Source organism: Jaculus jaculus, chromosome 8 (genome assembly GCF_020740685.1).
Source record: "Jaculus jaculus isolate mJacJac1 chromosome 8, mJacJac1.mat.Y.cur, whole genome shotgun sequence".
NCBI classification, from domain to species: domain Eukaryota; kingdom Metazoa; phylum Chordata; class Mammalia; order Rodentia; family Dipodidae; genus Jaculus; species Jaculus jaculus.
The window spans coordinates 111,036,021-111,052,374 of record NC_059109.1 but is presented as its reverse complement, the minus strand read 5'-3'; the positions used below and the strand labels follow the sequence as shown (position 1 = coordinate 111,052,374).

The 16,354-nt window shown below is 49.5% G+C and overlaps 1 protein-coding gene across 2 annotated transcripts in view; it reads right to left on the bottom strand.

The window, feature by feature from the left end:
• The window catches only part of Hck (HCK proto-oncogene, Src family tyrosine kinase), a 63,828-nt gene that overhangs the window by 17,129 nt on the left and 30,345 nt on the right, over nt 1–16,354 (bottom strand). For both annotated transcript variants that reach the window (XM_045156369.1, XM_045156368.1), the window contains exons 2-8: nt 14,308–14,428; nt 11,184–11,226; nt 9,880–9,979; nt 8,751–8,849; nt 6,242–6,345; nt 3,157–3,306; nt 2,322–2,474 (exon numbers count right to left, since the gene is read on the bottom strand). In XM_045156369.1, the coding sequence (XP_045012304.1) occupies nt 2,322–2,474; nt 3,157–3,306; nt 6,242–6,345; nt 8,751–8,849; nt 9,880–9,979; nt 11,184–11,226; nt 14,308–14,427 (769 nt within the window). In that variant the 5' untranslated portion in view covers nt 14,428. The remainder of the gene's footprint in view (nt 1–2,321; nt 2,475–3,156; nt 3,307–6,241; nt 6,346–8,750; nt 8,850–9,879; nt 9,980–11,183; nt 11,227–14,307; nt 14,429–16,354) is intronic.

The window sequence follows — 16,354 nt, the reverse complement described above, 5'->3', positions numbered from 1 at the left end:
ACGGGGCGTGATGGTACACGTCTTTAATCCCAGCACTCAGGAGGCAGAGGTAGGAGGATTGTTGATAGTTGGAGGACATCCTGAGACTACAGAGTAAATTCTGGGTCAGTCTGTACTAGTGGGAGACCGTACCTCAAAAAACAAACAAACAAACAAAAATAAATAAATAAATAATAAATTATGGGCCTGGAGAGATGGCTTAGTGGTGTAGGTGCTTACCTGCAAAGCCAAAGACCCCAGTTTGATTCCCCAGGACCCATGTAAGCCAGATGCATAAGGTGGCACATGTGCCTGGAGTTTGTTTGCTGAGGCTGGAGGCCCTGGTGTGCCCATTCTCTCCCTCTCTCTCTGCCTCTTTCTCTGTCTCTCTCTCTCTCTCAAATGAATAAAATAAAATAAAAATTATGAACTTTACTGTAAGAACAATCATGCATTGGTTATATTCCCATTGTGTTATATTCTTCTATCCCTCTCCTTTGCCCCCATTCCACTGAGGGCCCTTCTCATTGGGGTTATGGTATTCACCATGGGGTCATGAATACATCAGTCAGTCTCTGTGGGGTGGGGGCAATGCCTCAGGATACTCCTTCCTGCCCTGTGGCTCTTGCAGTCTTTCTGGCCCCACTAAGTCATTCTTTTTTGTTATTTCTGCTATACTCAATCATTCTAGGCAAGTACTCTACCACTGACCTACATCCTTTTCACATTTTATTTTTGAGAGACAAATTCTCACTAAGTGGCCCATCTACGCTGCCTTTGAACTTGAGGTCTCCCTGTATCAGCCTCCCAAGCAGCTGGGCTTATAGGCCTGTGCCACCAAGCTCAATTTACCAAACCCACTTTTGCTTTTTATACACTAACTGCCCTGTTTGCCACTTGGTCCAATAATAGGGAATTGGCACATGGGGTTCTCCCTGCCTCGCCCCACTTTGCTTTATCTTATGACTCTTGTCAACCTACAATTGTCTGTCATCTTAGCCTGACTTCCAGGGAGCTTCAATCCAGACCTTGCACTCTTCATATAGTAAGACAGGGCCTCATAGGACTTGTTTTTTCCCCCTCTAACTTTACCACTCATATCTGTCATAACTTCCTCTCCACATTTTCTTTTGGCCCTATTTTTTTTTATTATTCAGGACTTGACATGTAGCAGGTTGTCAATCTGTCAATAAATGTGGCTGATACAAACAATTTAAGTTCTTTTTTTTTTTTTTTGAGGTAGGATCTTGCTGTAGCCCAGGCTGACCTGGAATTTACTATGTGGCCTCACTACTTCTGCCTCCCGAGTACTGAGATGTTTACCGAGTACTGAGATGTGTACCGAGTACTGAGATGTTTACCAAGTACTGAAACATATACCGAGTACTGAGATATATACTGAGTACTGAGATGTGTACCGAGTACTGAGATGCTTACCAAGTACGGAAACATATACCGAGTGCTGAGATATATACTGAGTACTGAGATGTGTACCGAGTACTGAGATGGGTACCGAGTGCTGAGATATATACTGAGCACTGAGATATATACTGAGTACTGAGATGTGTACCGAGTACTGAGATGTGCACCGAGTACTGAGATATATACTGAGTACTGAGATATATACTGAGTACTGAGATGTGTGCTGAGTACTGAGATGGGTATCGAGTACTGAGATATATACTGAGTACTGAGATGTGTACTGAGTACTGAGATATGTACCGAGCACTGACATGTGTGCTGAGTACTGAGGTGTGTACCGAGTACTGAGTGCCCCACCATGCCCAGCTAGCACTTTAAGTTCTCTATCTGGCTAAATGTCTGGAAGCCGTCTCTTCCATATGGCACACTGGGGAGTGTTAACACAGGGTACACCAGGCATGGGGCAAGGCACGTGACCACCCACCAAGCTGTGAAGCAGACATTTGTATTCTCAGGGTGTTGAAGCAAGGACAAGGGAGGTGACAGGCCTTTCTGGTGTTTGGCATGTTGCTGGGAGTATGGCAGAAAATGCTCAGAAAAGCTTGGGCTCAGCCCCCAGCATTGAACTCACCTGGAAATCTAATCCATGTTTCCCCCACCATGACTTTCATCACCTCAAGAGGCCCAAGGTATACTAAGCCCAACCAGCAGGCTGTCCTAACTCCATACGAGGGAGGACTCTGGCCTCCTACAGGGTAGTTCTTTGCTCCTTAGTCTGGCAAAAGGGAGTCTTCCCAGTGTGTGATTCAGTTTGATATCACAGGAGTGGCCCTCTGTGGCTATTCAAATCTCCCTGGGTGGGGTGAGAGCCCCTGGTGGCCTCAGGCTGCCTCCCTGCCCTTCTGGCCTTGGCTCCTTACCCATCCACACTTCTCCAAACTGCCCAGCTCCGAGTTTCTTCTCCATCTGGAGGGACTCCCGAGGAATTTCCCAGGCGTCTTTCTCCCATGGCTTCTGGGGCTTGGGGGACACGCAGGGCACTGAAAGCTTCTGGCAGAGCCCATCCTTCCCCTCTGAAAGAGAGTCCCCCCCCCCCCCCCAGTCAGCACAGTGCTCTGAGCCAGCCACAGCTGCCCCTTGGAAACCTCTTGTCTTGTCTCCTTCATCTGGACAACTGCTCCTGGTCACCGTTAGGTGCATGCCCAAGAGAGCAGGGCATGCTGGGACGCTGCCTTCACCTCGTGGCTACTTCCACTGTAGTTCTCGACAAGCCCAAGGCTTCAGGAAACCCCAGAGCAACTGTTCGCTTAGGAGGGTCAGGAAGAGCTCTGTAGGCCTCAGGGACTGTTGCATACCTATAAATGGGATCCTAGCAGGCAGACCTCTCTCAGTGGGTGTAGTGCTATGGTACGATGCATGCTTAGCATGCTCCAGGCCTTTGGTTCCCAGACCGAGCAACAATCAGAAAACAAGGCCGCCAGGTATAGTGACGCACACCTTTAATCCCAGCACTCAGAAGGCAGAGGTAGGAGGATCGCCATGAGTTCGAAGCCAGCCTGAGACTACATAGTGAATTCCAAGCCAGTTTAGGCTAGAGTCAGACCCTACCTTGAAAAACCAAAAAAGCAAAACCAGTACGTTGGGGTCTAAAAGCCCATGGCTAGCATTGGGGTCCTAGCCTGGGCTCTGTGGTCAGGTAGCAATGGGGTGGGCTCTCGGGAGGCAGGGGGAATAGTGGCCCCAGGCAGGACTCACTCTTGTAGTGGGCCACCAGCTCCTCCAGGCTGCTGAAGGTGCTTCTTGGGGAGATGTAGAAACCCCCGTTGTCCAGGGTCCGGATCTTGTAATGCTTCACCGTGTCCCCGTGCTGAGGGTCGTAGTCTCGTACAGACAAAGAGTAGCTCCCTATATTGGCCCAAGAGAAGCCCCTCAGAACAGTACCTCAGAGACCTGGCCCACCTGCTGTTGGCACCTTGACACCCTTTCATGAGACCCATGCTGAACTACTAGGCACGTGGACAGAAGCAAACACCAGTAAACAGTCACAGCTGTGAGTCTTGAGACACATCACTCTGTGCCTCAATTTCCTCATCTGTAAAATGGGAGTCATCATGCCTCCACACCCCATCACATTCCTCGGTGATCAAAAGTAAGGCTTGTAGGGCTGGAGAGATGGCTTAGCGGTTAAGCGCTTGCCTGTGAAGCCTAAGGACCCCGGTTCAAGGCTCAATTCCCCAGGACCCACGTAAGCCAGATGCACAAGGTGGCGCATGCTTCTGGAGTTTGTTTGCTGGAGGCCGTGGTGCGCCCATTCTCTCTCTTTCTCTCTCTGTGCCTCTTTCTTTCTCTGTCTGTCTGTCGCTCTCAAATAAATAAATAAAATTAAACAAACAAAAAAAGTAAGGCTTGTAAATAACCTAGAACAAATAGTAAATTCTGGCTGTCATATCCTATCTTCATTACCTCTTTTCTTCCTTCCTTCCTTCTATGTATCTATCATCTACCTATGTATCTATCTGGTGAACAAAAAGCCAAAATGCTATACTCATTTTATAAAAACAAAAAAGGCAGACTATTCAGAAACAAATAGACAAAAAACCATAAGGAACAATGAAAATCTAGTCTAAAATGTAGAATGCATTGTGATCAGATCCTGTCACCTTAGAATGTGTGACCTTAAAAAGCACAGGAGACTTTCAGAATCAAATGGAGGACAGCATCCTGGGGTGTCTGGGAAGGCTCAGTGAAGTGCCCTCGGTCTTCATCAATGGGAGGTAGTCGGTAGGAGACATGAGGATGGAAACAAGGGTTGGGAGAGGTGTCAGGAAAGGTCATGAGCCAAGCAATGCCAGTGGCTTCTAGAAGCTCAAGAAGGTGGGAAAGAGAGTCTCCCCCACCCCAAAGCCTCCAGAAGGAGCTAGGCCTGCAGACACTCTGATTGGGGCTCAGAGAGACTCCTGCCCTCCAGAACTGCAAAGTGATAAAGACAGGCAGTTCTGAGCCAAACATCTACAGTTTGTCTTTCATTTTCCTCTTCCATAATAGTGCAATGTCATAGAGTTTAAGAGTTTGGATTGTTGAAAGGGTAATAGCTGCCCGTGCATGCCAGGCACTGTTGTAAGCATTCCATATGAATGAACAACGAATGACTAGGGATAGGAATCATTTTAATACATTAAAATTCTGGGAATTACATATCATCATGAATATCATCATGAAATTTTATATAGCCTCTTTTACAAACGAGGAAACTTGAGGCCCAGAAAGGTGAAATGACTCTCCTATAATCATGCGGCTGGCAAGGGACACAGGTTTCAAACCCAGCCAGCTTGTTCCAGGGCCTCCTCTGAGCCACTTTGTCCCAGTCTAGGTGGCTCAGCTGCCAGGCAGAACGTGGGAAGCTACAGATGGCTCATGCTGCAAGCTTTACTAAATTAAACCTCCCTGCATGCCCCACCGCAGAGGTGAAAACTGAACCCAGCTCACTGCTCTGCTCCCAGGGCTGCATGTGTGTCTTTGGTTTTTCTGTCCCTAACTTCACGGGGGAGCAGCCCAGTCTCCAAGCTTTTCTGAGCACAGCTGCAGAGCCTCCAGGCCTAACTGTAGCATTTCAGGGCAGGAAAGGGCCTCAACGTTCAGGGACCCACCACACTCATCAGGAGTGACGTGTCCCCACCACATTCAGCTCTCGCCAATTCAGAGAGCCGGTGGGGCAGTGAAGGCCACACAGATGCCTTCGATGTCTCCAAAATGATTTGCTTCAGAATGCTGTGAGGTCATACTGTATACAGCTGACTTTTTCTGTTTGAATCAAGCAGTTCTGGGTAGAAACACCAGGGAACTATCAAATCTGGTAGTGCAGGGGGCGTGCAGCGCTCCTGCCCTTACAGATCTCAAGCCGGTAGCGCCAGTTTGAGTTTATGTCTTCCTTGCCTCTGGTCACCCACTGCAGCACTTGGATTCAGGATGTGCTCCTGACATCTCTGTGCCCGCCTCCCCACTCCCACAGGAAGTACCAGGGGAGATTGGCTTGGGTCTGGTTGCTTCACTCTGCTTCATTTGCCCATAAGGAAGAAAGATAGGTCATACTTAGTTGGCTATTGAAAACAAAACAAAAGGGCTGGAGAGATGGCTCAGAGGTCACGGTGTTTGTCTGCGAAGCCTAATGACCTGAGTTTGATTCCCCCATAGCCACATAAAACCAGATGCACACAAAGTGGCACACGTATCTGGAGTTCCTTTGCAGTGGCTGCAGGCCCAGGTATGCTCATTTTCATTTTGTTTTAATTTTTTTTGTTTATTTTATTTATTTGAGAGTGACAGAGAGAGAAAGAGGCAGATAGAAAGAGAGAGAGAATGGCCACGCCAAGGCCTCCAGCCTCTGCAAACGAACTCCAGACGTGTGCGCCCCCTTGTGCATCTGGCTAACGTGGGACCTGGGGAACCGAGCCTCGAACCAGGGTCCTTAGGCTTCCCAGGCAAGCGCTTAATCACTAAGCCATCTCTCCAGCCCTCATTTTCAATTTTTTTTACCTCCCTCTCTCTCCTTGAAAATAAGTAAACAAAATACATTAAAACAAAATAAAACCACGAGCTAAGTTTCGGCAGATGTCTTATCTGTTTCAGGACCTAAACCACTTCTCCAGCTATCCATTCGGCGGCAGGGGCTGAGGAGGGCCGGCCAGCAGGGACCCTCCACTGTCCTGCGCTCCACGGAGACGACATGACAGCGTGGCCCCAGGGCTGAATTGTTCAGCCCCTCGCCAAAGGATTTTCTCAGGGCAGGAGAGTGTGGCACCACCATGAAAGGGCACAGGAAGGCAGGGAGGGCCAGTGTCACCTTTGGTTGTCTCGCTGTCCCGGATCATGAAAGAGCCCAACACGTTGCCGGGGGCCAGGAGGCGGCGCTCTGCGTCCTTTCGGCTGATGTCCTTGAAGAACCACCTGCCAGGAAGGAAGCAGGATGATCTGTACCTGGGGCCCCGCAGGCTTGCAGAGCGTGCTTGTGGCCACGCAGGGCCCATGTGTTAGGATCTCAGGGCTCATCTTCGGGCACCACCGCTTTACTCCACAGTTTTTTTGTTTGTTTGTTTGTCTTTTTATTATCATTTTTTGTTTATTTTTATTTACTTGAGAGACAGAGATAAAGAAGCAGATAGAGAGAGAGAGGAGAGAGAGAATGGGCCTCCAGCCACTGCAAATGAACTCCAGATGCCTGCGCCACCTTGTGCATCTGGCTTATGCGGGTCCTGGGGAATCGAGCCTTGAACCAGGGTCCTTAGGCTTCACAGGCAAGCACTTAACCACTAAGCCACCTTTCCAGTCCTTGTTTATCTTTTTAATAGCCATTCTTTGTCGTCAAAGCAGGCATTTTACTAGAGAGGTTTCTAGTCCGTAGATTGAAGCCTTCACAATGTGGGAGAGGGACTTCAGAACATAGCATTATGGATACAAAAACGCTCTTAGTCAGTTCAGTACCGCTCATCATGAGGGACAGGAAGACTTAGTATAGAGATGCCATCTTAACCTGGGGTGTCAAGCATTTTTATTTTCTTTTTTGTTTTTTTGAGGTAGAGTCTCACTCTAGCTCAGGCAGACTTGGAATTCACTCTGTAGTCTCAGGGTGGCCTCAAACTCACGGTGATCCTCCTGCCTCTGCCTCCCGAGTGCTGGGATTAAAGGCTTGTGCTACCACCCCAGCTCATGCATCTTTTTAATTATTATTTTAATATTTTTTGGTTCATTTTTATTTATTTATTTATTTGAGAGTGACAGAGAGAAAGAGGCAGATAGATAGAGAGAGAATGGGCGCGCCAGGGCTTCCAGCCTCTGCAAACGAACTCCAGACGCGTGCGCCCCCTTGTGCATCTGGCTAACGTGGGTCCTGGGGAACCGAGCCTCGAACCGGGGTCCTTAGGCTTCACAGGCAAGCGTTTAACCGCTAAGCCATCTCTCCAGCCCTTAATTATTATTTTTATTTGAGAGAGAGAATTGGTCTGCCAGGGCTTTAGTCACTGAAATCAAACTCGACTCTTGTGCCACCTAGTGGGCATGTACAACCTTGCATGTGCCTCACCTTTGTACATTTGGTTTTTGTGGGATCTGGAGAGTAAAACATGGGTCCTTAGGATTTGTAGGCAAGCACCTTAACCACTAAGCCATCTCTCCAGGCCTCAAGCACCTTAATTTTGCAAATGACACAAGCAGGGCCGGGTGTGGTGGCACACACCTTTAATCGGGAGGCAGAGGTACTAGGGTCGCCATGAGTTCAAGGCCACCCTGAGACTACATAGTGGATTCCAGGTCAGCCTGGACTACAGTGAGACCCCACCTTGGAAAACCAAAAAAAAAAAAAAAAAGAGGTGGATGCAAATGACCTCTGCCAGGGTCCCTCACAGGGCTTGGCAGGCTGAAGGCCTGAGTTTCCAATAGTAGATTCAACTGTGAATGTCTGGAGAAGGATCCAGTTGGCATGAGTGTCCAAGCTAAACGGGGAGACGGCAAAGAACTTTACACTCGAGACTATCCTAGGAACTATTTTATTATTTCACTTATTTGCATATGTATGTGTGTGCATGCCCACACCAGGGTCTCTTGCCTCTACAGATAAAGTCTATCTGGTTTTATGTGGGTGGCTGGGGAATTGAACCCCGGGTCAGCCGATTCTGTAAGCAAGTGCCTTTAATTGCTAAGCCATCTCTCCTGCCCCCCATGTTCCATTATTCCTTGATATTTTCTTGACACTAACTAGATGGAAAAGTTCATACAGAAGCCATCCTCATCAGGATGAGAAGCTGTGCTTGTCCCATGATGGAAAAAGCCCCTGGGGAGAGTTCTCAGCCCTGTCACATACCTACTTTGTGACTGTGACCAAGTTGCTTCTCTCTGGATCTCCGCTTCCACTGTCATCAACCAGGGAGAAAGGCAGCTAATATCCATCCAGTACCCAACTCCATGGAATTGTCACCTTTACTATATTCTGGCTTTATAGGCTACGAAGCTTGGAAGTGACAGAGGCGGTCTCACTCCAGAGCCCAGGTGTGAGCTCTCAGCCTTGTGAGGGAGGCAAACGATGCATGTGTGAACAACTAAAGGCATAAGACTGCTTGTTCCTAGGGGGCCATGTTCAGAAGGGGATAAAACAGGTCCCTCTGAGAGAGTCGTAGAAGGGACCCATCTTGGACAGGATATCAAGACAGGCCTTTGAGACCCGAGAGGTGGGAATGAAGCAGACAAGCTGGGAGGCCCTGAAAGAGTGTGCCAGGCGGGGGCAACAGAATGCGCAAAGGTGCTGAGGTGGAAACAGATCGCTTTGGCCTCGCCTCCTTCTGGAAAAATGGAATACTTACTCCTCAGTCTCCAGAGAGTTAACGGGAGCCACATAGTTGCTTGGGATGTAGCCCTCTTTCCGGGTGACCAGGGATCTTGCCTTCCACCACTCCCCTGACCTGAAGGGCAGTAAGAAGAGAAGGGTCAGGAGCTGGAGAGATGGCTTAGCGGTTAAGGCACATGCCTGCTAAGCCTAAGGACCCAGGTTTGATTCTCCAGGACCCACGTAAGCCAGATGCACATGGTGGTGCATGTGTCTGGAGTTCGTTTGCAGTGGTTGGAGGCCCTGGCACGCCCATTCAGTCACTCTCATTCTCTCACCTCCTTTCTCTCTCACTCTAATAAATAAATAAAAATAAAATCTTAAAAAAAAAAGAAGAGAAGGATCAGGTCCCAGGACCCTCTTCTAGTTCCTTCCAGCTTCTGTCTTCACCTAGAAATCCCCCACCCCCAACTCCCAGGAAGCCAGGTGGGTAAGGGACAGGGCTTCCAGCACATGCCCCATGACTGAGGAAGGGGTGTTGACAAAGTCCCCACTGAGTAGCCTGGTCCATGAGCCACAGCCCGTAGCCCACATCTCGGTCTTTGGATCCCATTCTTCTCTGGACTTTCACGGTTAGGCAGATGAGCTCAACCCAGGGCAGGGCCTGTGTCCATGGTGGGGACTCACAGTATTTCAGCTTGGGCCCCTAGGGGGCCGCAGGGGACTGAGGATCTGATCAAGCATAACCAAGTCCCATTCCTGGGCAGCAGGACACCCTTGACTATTGCAACCACACCTACCCTGCCCCAGCCCATGGCAAAGATGGCAGAGATGGCAGATAGCAAACTCAGAGACACAAGAATTTCTGAATACGAAGTCTGCTGAAGGGTGGGGGGGACTTGGCCCATGGGGAGGCCTGTGGCCCATTCATGGGAGCTCTAGGGAGGCTTCATACAAGAGTCCTGTCCCCTGCTTGTGCCTAGAAGGGCAATGTTGGTAGGCACATAGCCCTTGATACCGCAGCTATCAACCAGGTGACCACCAACCCTCCTGTAAGGTGATTAGGGTCTCATGTGTCATTTACTGCCAGCTTTAATGATGCACAACGGGAGTATAACTGAGCCCTGGAGGCAGGAATGTCTTAGGAGGACTGGGATGGCACTCACTCCTCCAGGACCACCATCTGGTCCCCCTTCTGAAAGCTGAGGTCTTCATGGTGAATAGCATCGTAGTCATACAGGGCGACGACAATGACGTCCTCAGAACCTGCCAGGAAGGGACGACAGGGCTCCTTGTGAGGCATGTCCCTTTCCCCGCCCCCAGTGCCTTGCTTTGGACCCACGCAGCTCCATGGTCCCATGCTGCATATGTGAGGCTACTGCCCAGAGCCAGCAGCGTTCTGTTTACGACACTGGACGATGCCCTGGAAACATGGAGCCTGGGCAAGAGACCTGAGGGGCAATTTAGGGATCTCCGGGGGTGGTTGGTGGAGGGCAGCCAACCTGTGGCCCGGCTTGCAGGTTTCAAGAGAACTTGCATGAGTTTATTTTGAATGGCTTTGTGACAGGATGTCACTGTCCACTGTTAGGACGTATGTGGTCACTTTAAGAGCCCCTCTGCTGCCCAAGCTGAGCTGAGGCCACCTTGAATTATAACTTACTCCCTTATCTATGTGCCTTCCTGCCTCACCCAGACCTCACCTGTGCTGCAGGGGGAAATCCCCGGTTGCCCAGGGAGCCCCGGCCACTTGGCTTATGGCCTTGGGTCCCAGCTAGTGCCTCCGTGGCTCCAACCCTGGAGACTGAGTCATGTGGAGTAGAACTTTCCTTCCTCCCCTCAATAGTTATAAAAGAGAATTCCTGGGCTGGAGCAATGGTTTAGTGGTTAAGGTGCTTGCCTACAAAGCCAAAGGACCCAGGTTTGATTCCCCAGGACCCATGTTAGCCAGATGCACAAGGGGGCACATGTGTCTACAGTTCTTTTGCAGTGGCTGGAGGCCCTGGTGCACCCATTCTCTCTCTCTCTCTCTCTCTCTCTCCCTATTTCTCTCTCAAATAAATAAAGAAAAATAAAAGCAAATTCCCTTTGTCCTTTGGAAGCTGAAGCCTCTGTCTGGCTTCAGTGACCCCACCATGCTCTTTCACGGCCAGCTCTCTGCCAATACACCCCCCCCCCGACCCTGCCCCAAAGAAAGAAAATCCCTCCCAGCATTTCTTTCTGTGGAACCGACCTTTTGTTTTCAGTCAATCTTCCTTTCATTACTTTTACATTCGGAGTTTGCTCTTGAGACCTGCACCGTTTACGGTTTTGTGTTGGGCCACGTTCATAGCTCTCGTGGGCCATATGCAGCCTGCTGCCTGGACACCTCTGGTTGACTTTTGGGACTTCGGCCTCCAGCTAAGACTGAGAAGGTAAGCTAGCTCCCTGGAAGGCACGCGAGCCCATGGCCCCGGCTTTCTGGTAGACTCACCCTGCACAAATCCTGGAGGAGCGCCACCGCTGCTGTTCAGCCCCTGCAGGAAGGAACGTGAGAAGGACGTGGGCATGAGAGTAAGCCTGTATGTTGAAAAGGATACCTAAGAGCAGCTCCTCCTGGCCCTGTGTGTCCTGGAACGGGGTCTAGAGAGGTTGGGGACATGCCTGGGGTCACATGACCCATTAAGGGATGAGCTAGGACAAGAGCAGAGGCTTCATTAGTTGTGGCCTGGGCCCTGGCCCTGGGCCTTCTGGAGGATGCTGGACTGGCCTTCCTTCCCACATACAGGGAGGTACCTGGTCCCCCACCAGGGCTTTCCACGGATGTTTGAAGGTGTTCTAGACTCACCAAGTTAAAAACTGTCACCGGGACAATGGGGGCTCCAAGCACCTCTTATCCAGATCATTGGATACGAACAGCTCCTCCTGCTGAACATTACGTCTATGAAAGCTGGTCGTGGCGGTGCACGTGTGTAATGTCAGCATTTGGAAGGCTGAGGCAGGATTGTCGTCACAACTCTGAGGCCACTCACGGGCCACAGTGCAAGTTCTAAGCCAGTCTGGACTACAGATTGAGACCCTGTCTCCAAAAAACGCATGGCAAAACACTCCATGATACATTTAGATAAAAATCAGTCTACATGTCAATATTTCCTGTGGACATATACTTGGTGGTATCGTGGAAAGTTCACGGAAAAGGGTTTGTGAGGATTGACTCCAAAATGGGAGGGAGTGACACTTCTGGACAACGTGATGTGTGACTTTTTATTTTTAGTAAGAGTGTGTTCATGCGTCATACATGCCATTAAACATTAACTGGAGAAAAAAGTCTAAGAAACACTGAGGAATGCTTGATTTTTTTTTTTTCCTCAAAGATTCACAAAGGCTCTGAGATGTCCTGTAGGGAAGGAGTCAGTTTGAGTCAGAGTTTCTGCAACTGATTTGATTTGGGAACCACTTCTCTGGGGAGCACGTGTCTAACTTAACCTGTGGGCCAGCGCTCTGCAGGAAGGGAGCAGTGACAAACTGACAATTGTATCCCTTTAACCTGCTCTCAGAAAGGACCAGACACTGGGAAAGAAAACCTTTGTCTCCTGCTGGTGATGAGTCAGAGGGCCTCTAAGACCTTGGGATCCTTGCTGTAGGAAGGCCCAGGGTACACAGGTTAATTAGCAAATCTGAGAGTGATTTAGGTCTTTAAAAAAGATTTTATTTTCATTTATTTATTAGAGACAGAGAGAGGGAAGAGACAGAGAGAGAGAATGGGTACGCCAGGGCATCTAGCCACTGCAAACAAACTCCAGACACATGAGCTATCATGTGCATCTGGCTTATGTGGGACCTGGAGAATCGAACCTGGGTCCTTAAGCTTCACAGGTATGCGCCTTAACCACTAAGCCATCTCTCCAGCCCTGATTTAGATTTTATACTATCATCAGCTCAGGATGTCATCAGGGTAAGGAGACTGTGTGACGTCAGCCTGTGTTATTAGAGGTCAAGTGCAAATAGGGAAGGGTGGCTATTGCATTATTTTCCCTTTTCTAGCTGCATTCCCACTCTGGGTTTAATGCTTGGAGAGGACCAGGGACTCATGTCCTGGAAAGGGGGGTTCAGAAAGGCTGGGGGTTGGGACAGGATTTTTGCCTTCACTCTATGGGCTATCGTGGGTCAAATGGGCTGGATGTATTTGGGGAAAGTCTGGGATCAAAAAGAAAGACTTAACAGGAAGATTGTAAAAGCTTCAGGGTGGGTAGAAGTATCTTCAGGCACAGCTCTCCCCTCCTCCTACACACCAGAGACTGACTGAGACCTTAATTACCCAGCAGTGAGCACCACCAACCCCCACTGGGGAGAGCTCTCAGGGAAAATGGGATAGGGGAGAGGGGATATAAGACTGTAACCTTTGTAAAAAAAAAATTATAATAAAAATAAATAGGGCTGGAGAGATGGCTAAATGGTTAAGGCTCTTGCTGGCAAAGTCTGAGGACTCATGAAATTTTGTTTGAGGCAAGCCCAACAGACTGCCTTTTTTTTTTAAAATTATTTATTTATTTATTTGAGAGTGACAGACACAGAGAGAAAGACAGAGGGAGAGAGAGAATGGGCGCGCCAGGGCTTCCAGCCCCTGCAAACGAACTCCAGACGCGTGCGCCCCCTTGTGCATCTGGCTAACGTGGGACCTGGGGAACCGAGCCTCGAACCGGGGTCCTTAGGCTTCACAGGCAAGCGCTTAACCGCTAAGCCATCTCTCCAGCCCTTTTTTTTTTTTTTAAATGAACGAGAGAGAGAGAATTGCATTGGCGGGCCTCCAGCCACTGAAATTGAACTCCAGACACATGCAGCCCCCTGTGCCCATGTGTGACCTTCCATGCTTGTGTCACTATGTTTGACTTAATGTGGGACCTGGAGAATCTTTTTGAAAGATTTATTTTATTTATTTATGAGAAAGAGGTATACCAGGGTCTCCAGCCACTGCAAACGAGCTCTAGATGCATGTGCCACCTTGTGTATCTGGCTTACGTGGGACCTGGAGAATCGAACCTGGATCCTTAGGCTTTGCAGGTAAGTGCCTTAACTGCTAAGCCACCTCTCTAGCCCTATTTATTTACTTCTTTGAGAGAGAGAGAGAGAATGGGCAAGCCAGAGCCTCTAGCCATTGCAAACAAACTCCAGATACACGTGCCACCATGTACATCTGGCTTACATGGGTATTGGGGAATCGAACCTGGGTCCTTAGGCTTTGCAGGCAAACGCCTTAAACGCTAAGCCAACTCTCCAGCCCCACCCGCTATTATTGCTGTTACTATTAGCACTGTAAGTATACCCTAGTAGGGTAGATAGAGGGGCCATCAGGACTGCCATGACAGATATCGCTACAATCTGCTTGCAGATCTCTCCCAGCACAGCTGTTGCTATGCCCAGGCTGGAGGCCTGTGGGGGTGGCAGAGTCCAGACTGAGCCCAGAAAACTTCCTTGCTCCGGGAGTATCCTAAAGGTGGCTGTCCCGTGCTGTCTCACCCTAGGCACACCCTGTCCGGCCCCAGGCAAGAACAAGGCTATGAAGGTCTTCTGTTGTGTGGTGTTCTGGTTGGTTCCGCGGGGCACACCTTCCTACTCACCGGCTTGCAGAATGCTGTGGGATCCGGAGCGTACACGGCGGTGCCGCGCTTGTCAGTGCTTGGCTCTGTTTTCGAGACCTTGCCTCCATCCTGCAGGAACCTGGACTTCATGCATCCCATCCTGCAGCCAACAGAAAGGCCGGTGGGAAAGGAGCCCAGTCTGTGCAGAGCCCTGCAGGAATCTCTGCATTCCTATCCCACAGGGAGCTGCGGTCCCATCTTGCCCGCTTGCCTCTCCTTGGCCTCCCGCCGGTCCTGAGTGAACCACCTGGGCCTCAGACTTCTGCCCCTCCCGTTGTCCTGGTGCTGGGCTGGAGCTTGCAAGTTCTAGACCCGGGTACCAAGGACCAGCACGGTAGGGAGTTTACTCTGAGGGAAAGTTGTGAGGATGATGGGAACATCACAGCAGAACTGTGGGAGAGAGTGGGGACTGCAGGTGATGGGTGCTGCCGGCTCTTCTTGGGTCAGGGGCTGGAGCTGCTCCATTTTTTTTTAATTTATTTTATTCGTTTATTTGCAAGCAGAGTGGGAAAGAAGAAAGACACACACACAGAGAATGGGCATGCCAGGGCCTCTAGCCACTGAAAATAAACTCCAGATGCATGTGCCACCGTGTACATCTGGCTTACATGGGTTCTGGGGAATCAAACCTGGGTCCTTTGGCTTTACAAGCAAGCGTCTTAACCACTAAGCCATCTCTCCAGCCCTGGAGCTGATTCTTGACCCCTGCTCTCCACCAGCACCTCACTGGTCACCCCCACACAAGCTGCAGTAGGTCCCTAATTGCAAATAGAAATGATGGTAATAATAATAATAGTAATGATAAAAATAACAATAAAGCCATCTCGCAGCATTCGAGAAGGACTGGGAAGCATGCAGATGGCAGAGAATCGCTGAGCATAGTCTCTGGCCAGCACCCTAGTGAGCTCACCGTCAAATAAAACTGATTACCCTGTCATAAATAAAGACAATGGACTGGAGAGATGGCTTAGCAGTTAAGGCACTTGCCTGCAAAGCCTAAGAACTCATGCTCAACTCTCCAGATCCCACGTAATCCAGACACACAAGATGACGTAAGCATGCAAGGTCGCACATGCGCACAAGATGGTGCGGCGTCTGAAGTTCGATTGCAGTGGTTGGAGGCCCTGGCATGCTAATTCTCAATCTCTCTCATAAAAAAACAAAAAAAAAAACAACAACAAAAAAAAAAACAACTCATGAAGAGAACATATACCTTAGCTTCAATAACCTAGACAAATAAAAACGAAGGTGCCACATTCCTGGTATCCTAACTGGTTTATAACTCCTTCTTTCCCTCTCTACCTCTCCTATCTCTAGTGGATTTATTTAGCCATTCATTCATTCATTCAATAAGCATTGACATTCCTTTTCTTTTTTCTTTTTTTTAAAAAAATTATTTATTTATTTATTTGAGAGCAACAGACACAGAGAGAAAGACAGATAGAGGGAGAGAGAGAGAATGGGCGCGCCAGGGCTTCCAGCCTCTGCAAATGAACTCCAGACGCGTGCGCCCCCTTGTGCATCTGGCTAACATGGGACCTGGGGAACCGAGCCTCGAACCTGGGTCCTTAGGCTTCACAGGCAAGCACTTAACTGCTAAGCCATCTCTCCAGCCCGACATTCCTTTTCTAAACCATGAATAAGGCAGGCACGTTCATGTCCTTGCGGCGCTCAACTGGAGATGAGTAAAGGGGCAGCAAATAAACACGAGGATGCATAACTCATGCAGCAAGTCAGCTAGTGAAAAGTGAGAATCGGAGGTTTAGGGAACACCGGGGCACGGCCCTTGAGACAGGGCGGGTTGGGGAGGCCTCCCTCAGGAGGTGGGTGATATTATACTGGGGATCTGAATGACACAAAGGGAAGACTGGGCGGGGCAGAGAGAGCAACAAAGACAAAAGTTAAAGTTGGAATGTGCTTGGATAGGAGAAGCCCTGACAGCAGGCCAGGGTGGCTGGAGCTCCCAGGCAGGGGGGACAAGTGTGTGACAAGGCCACCACATCTCTCAGGGTCAGTGAGGAATCTG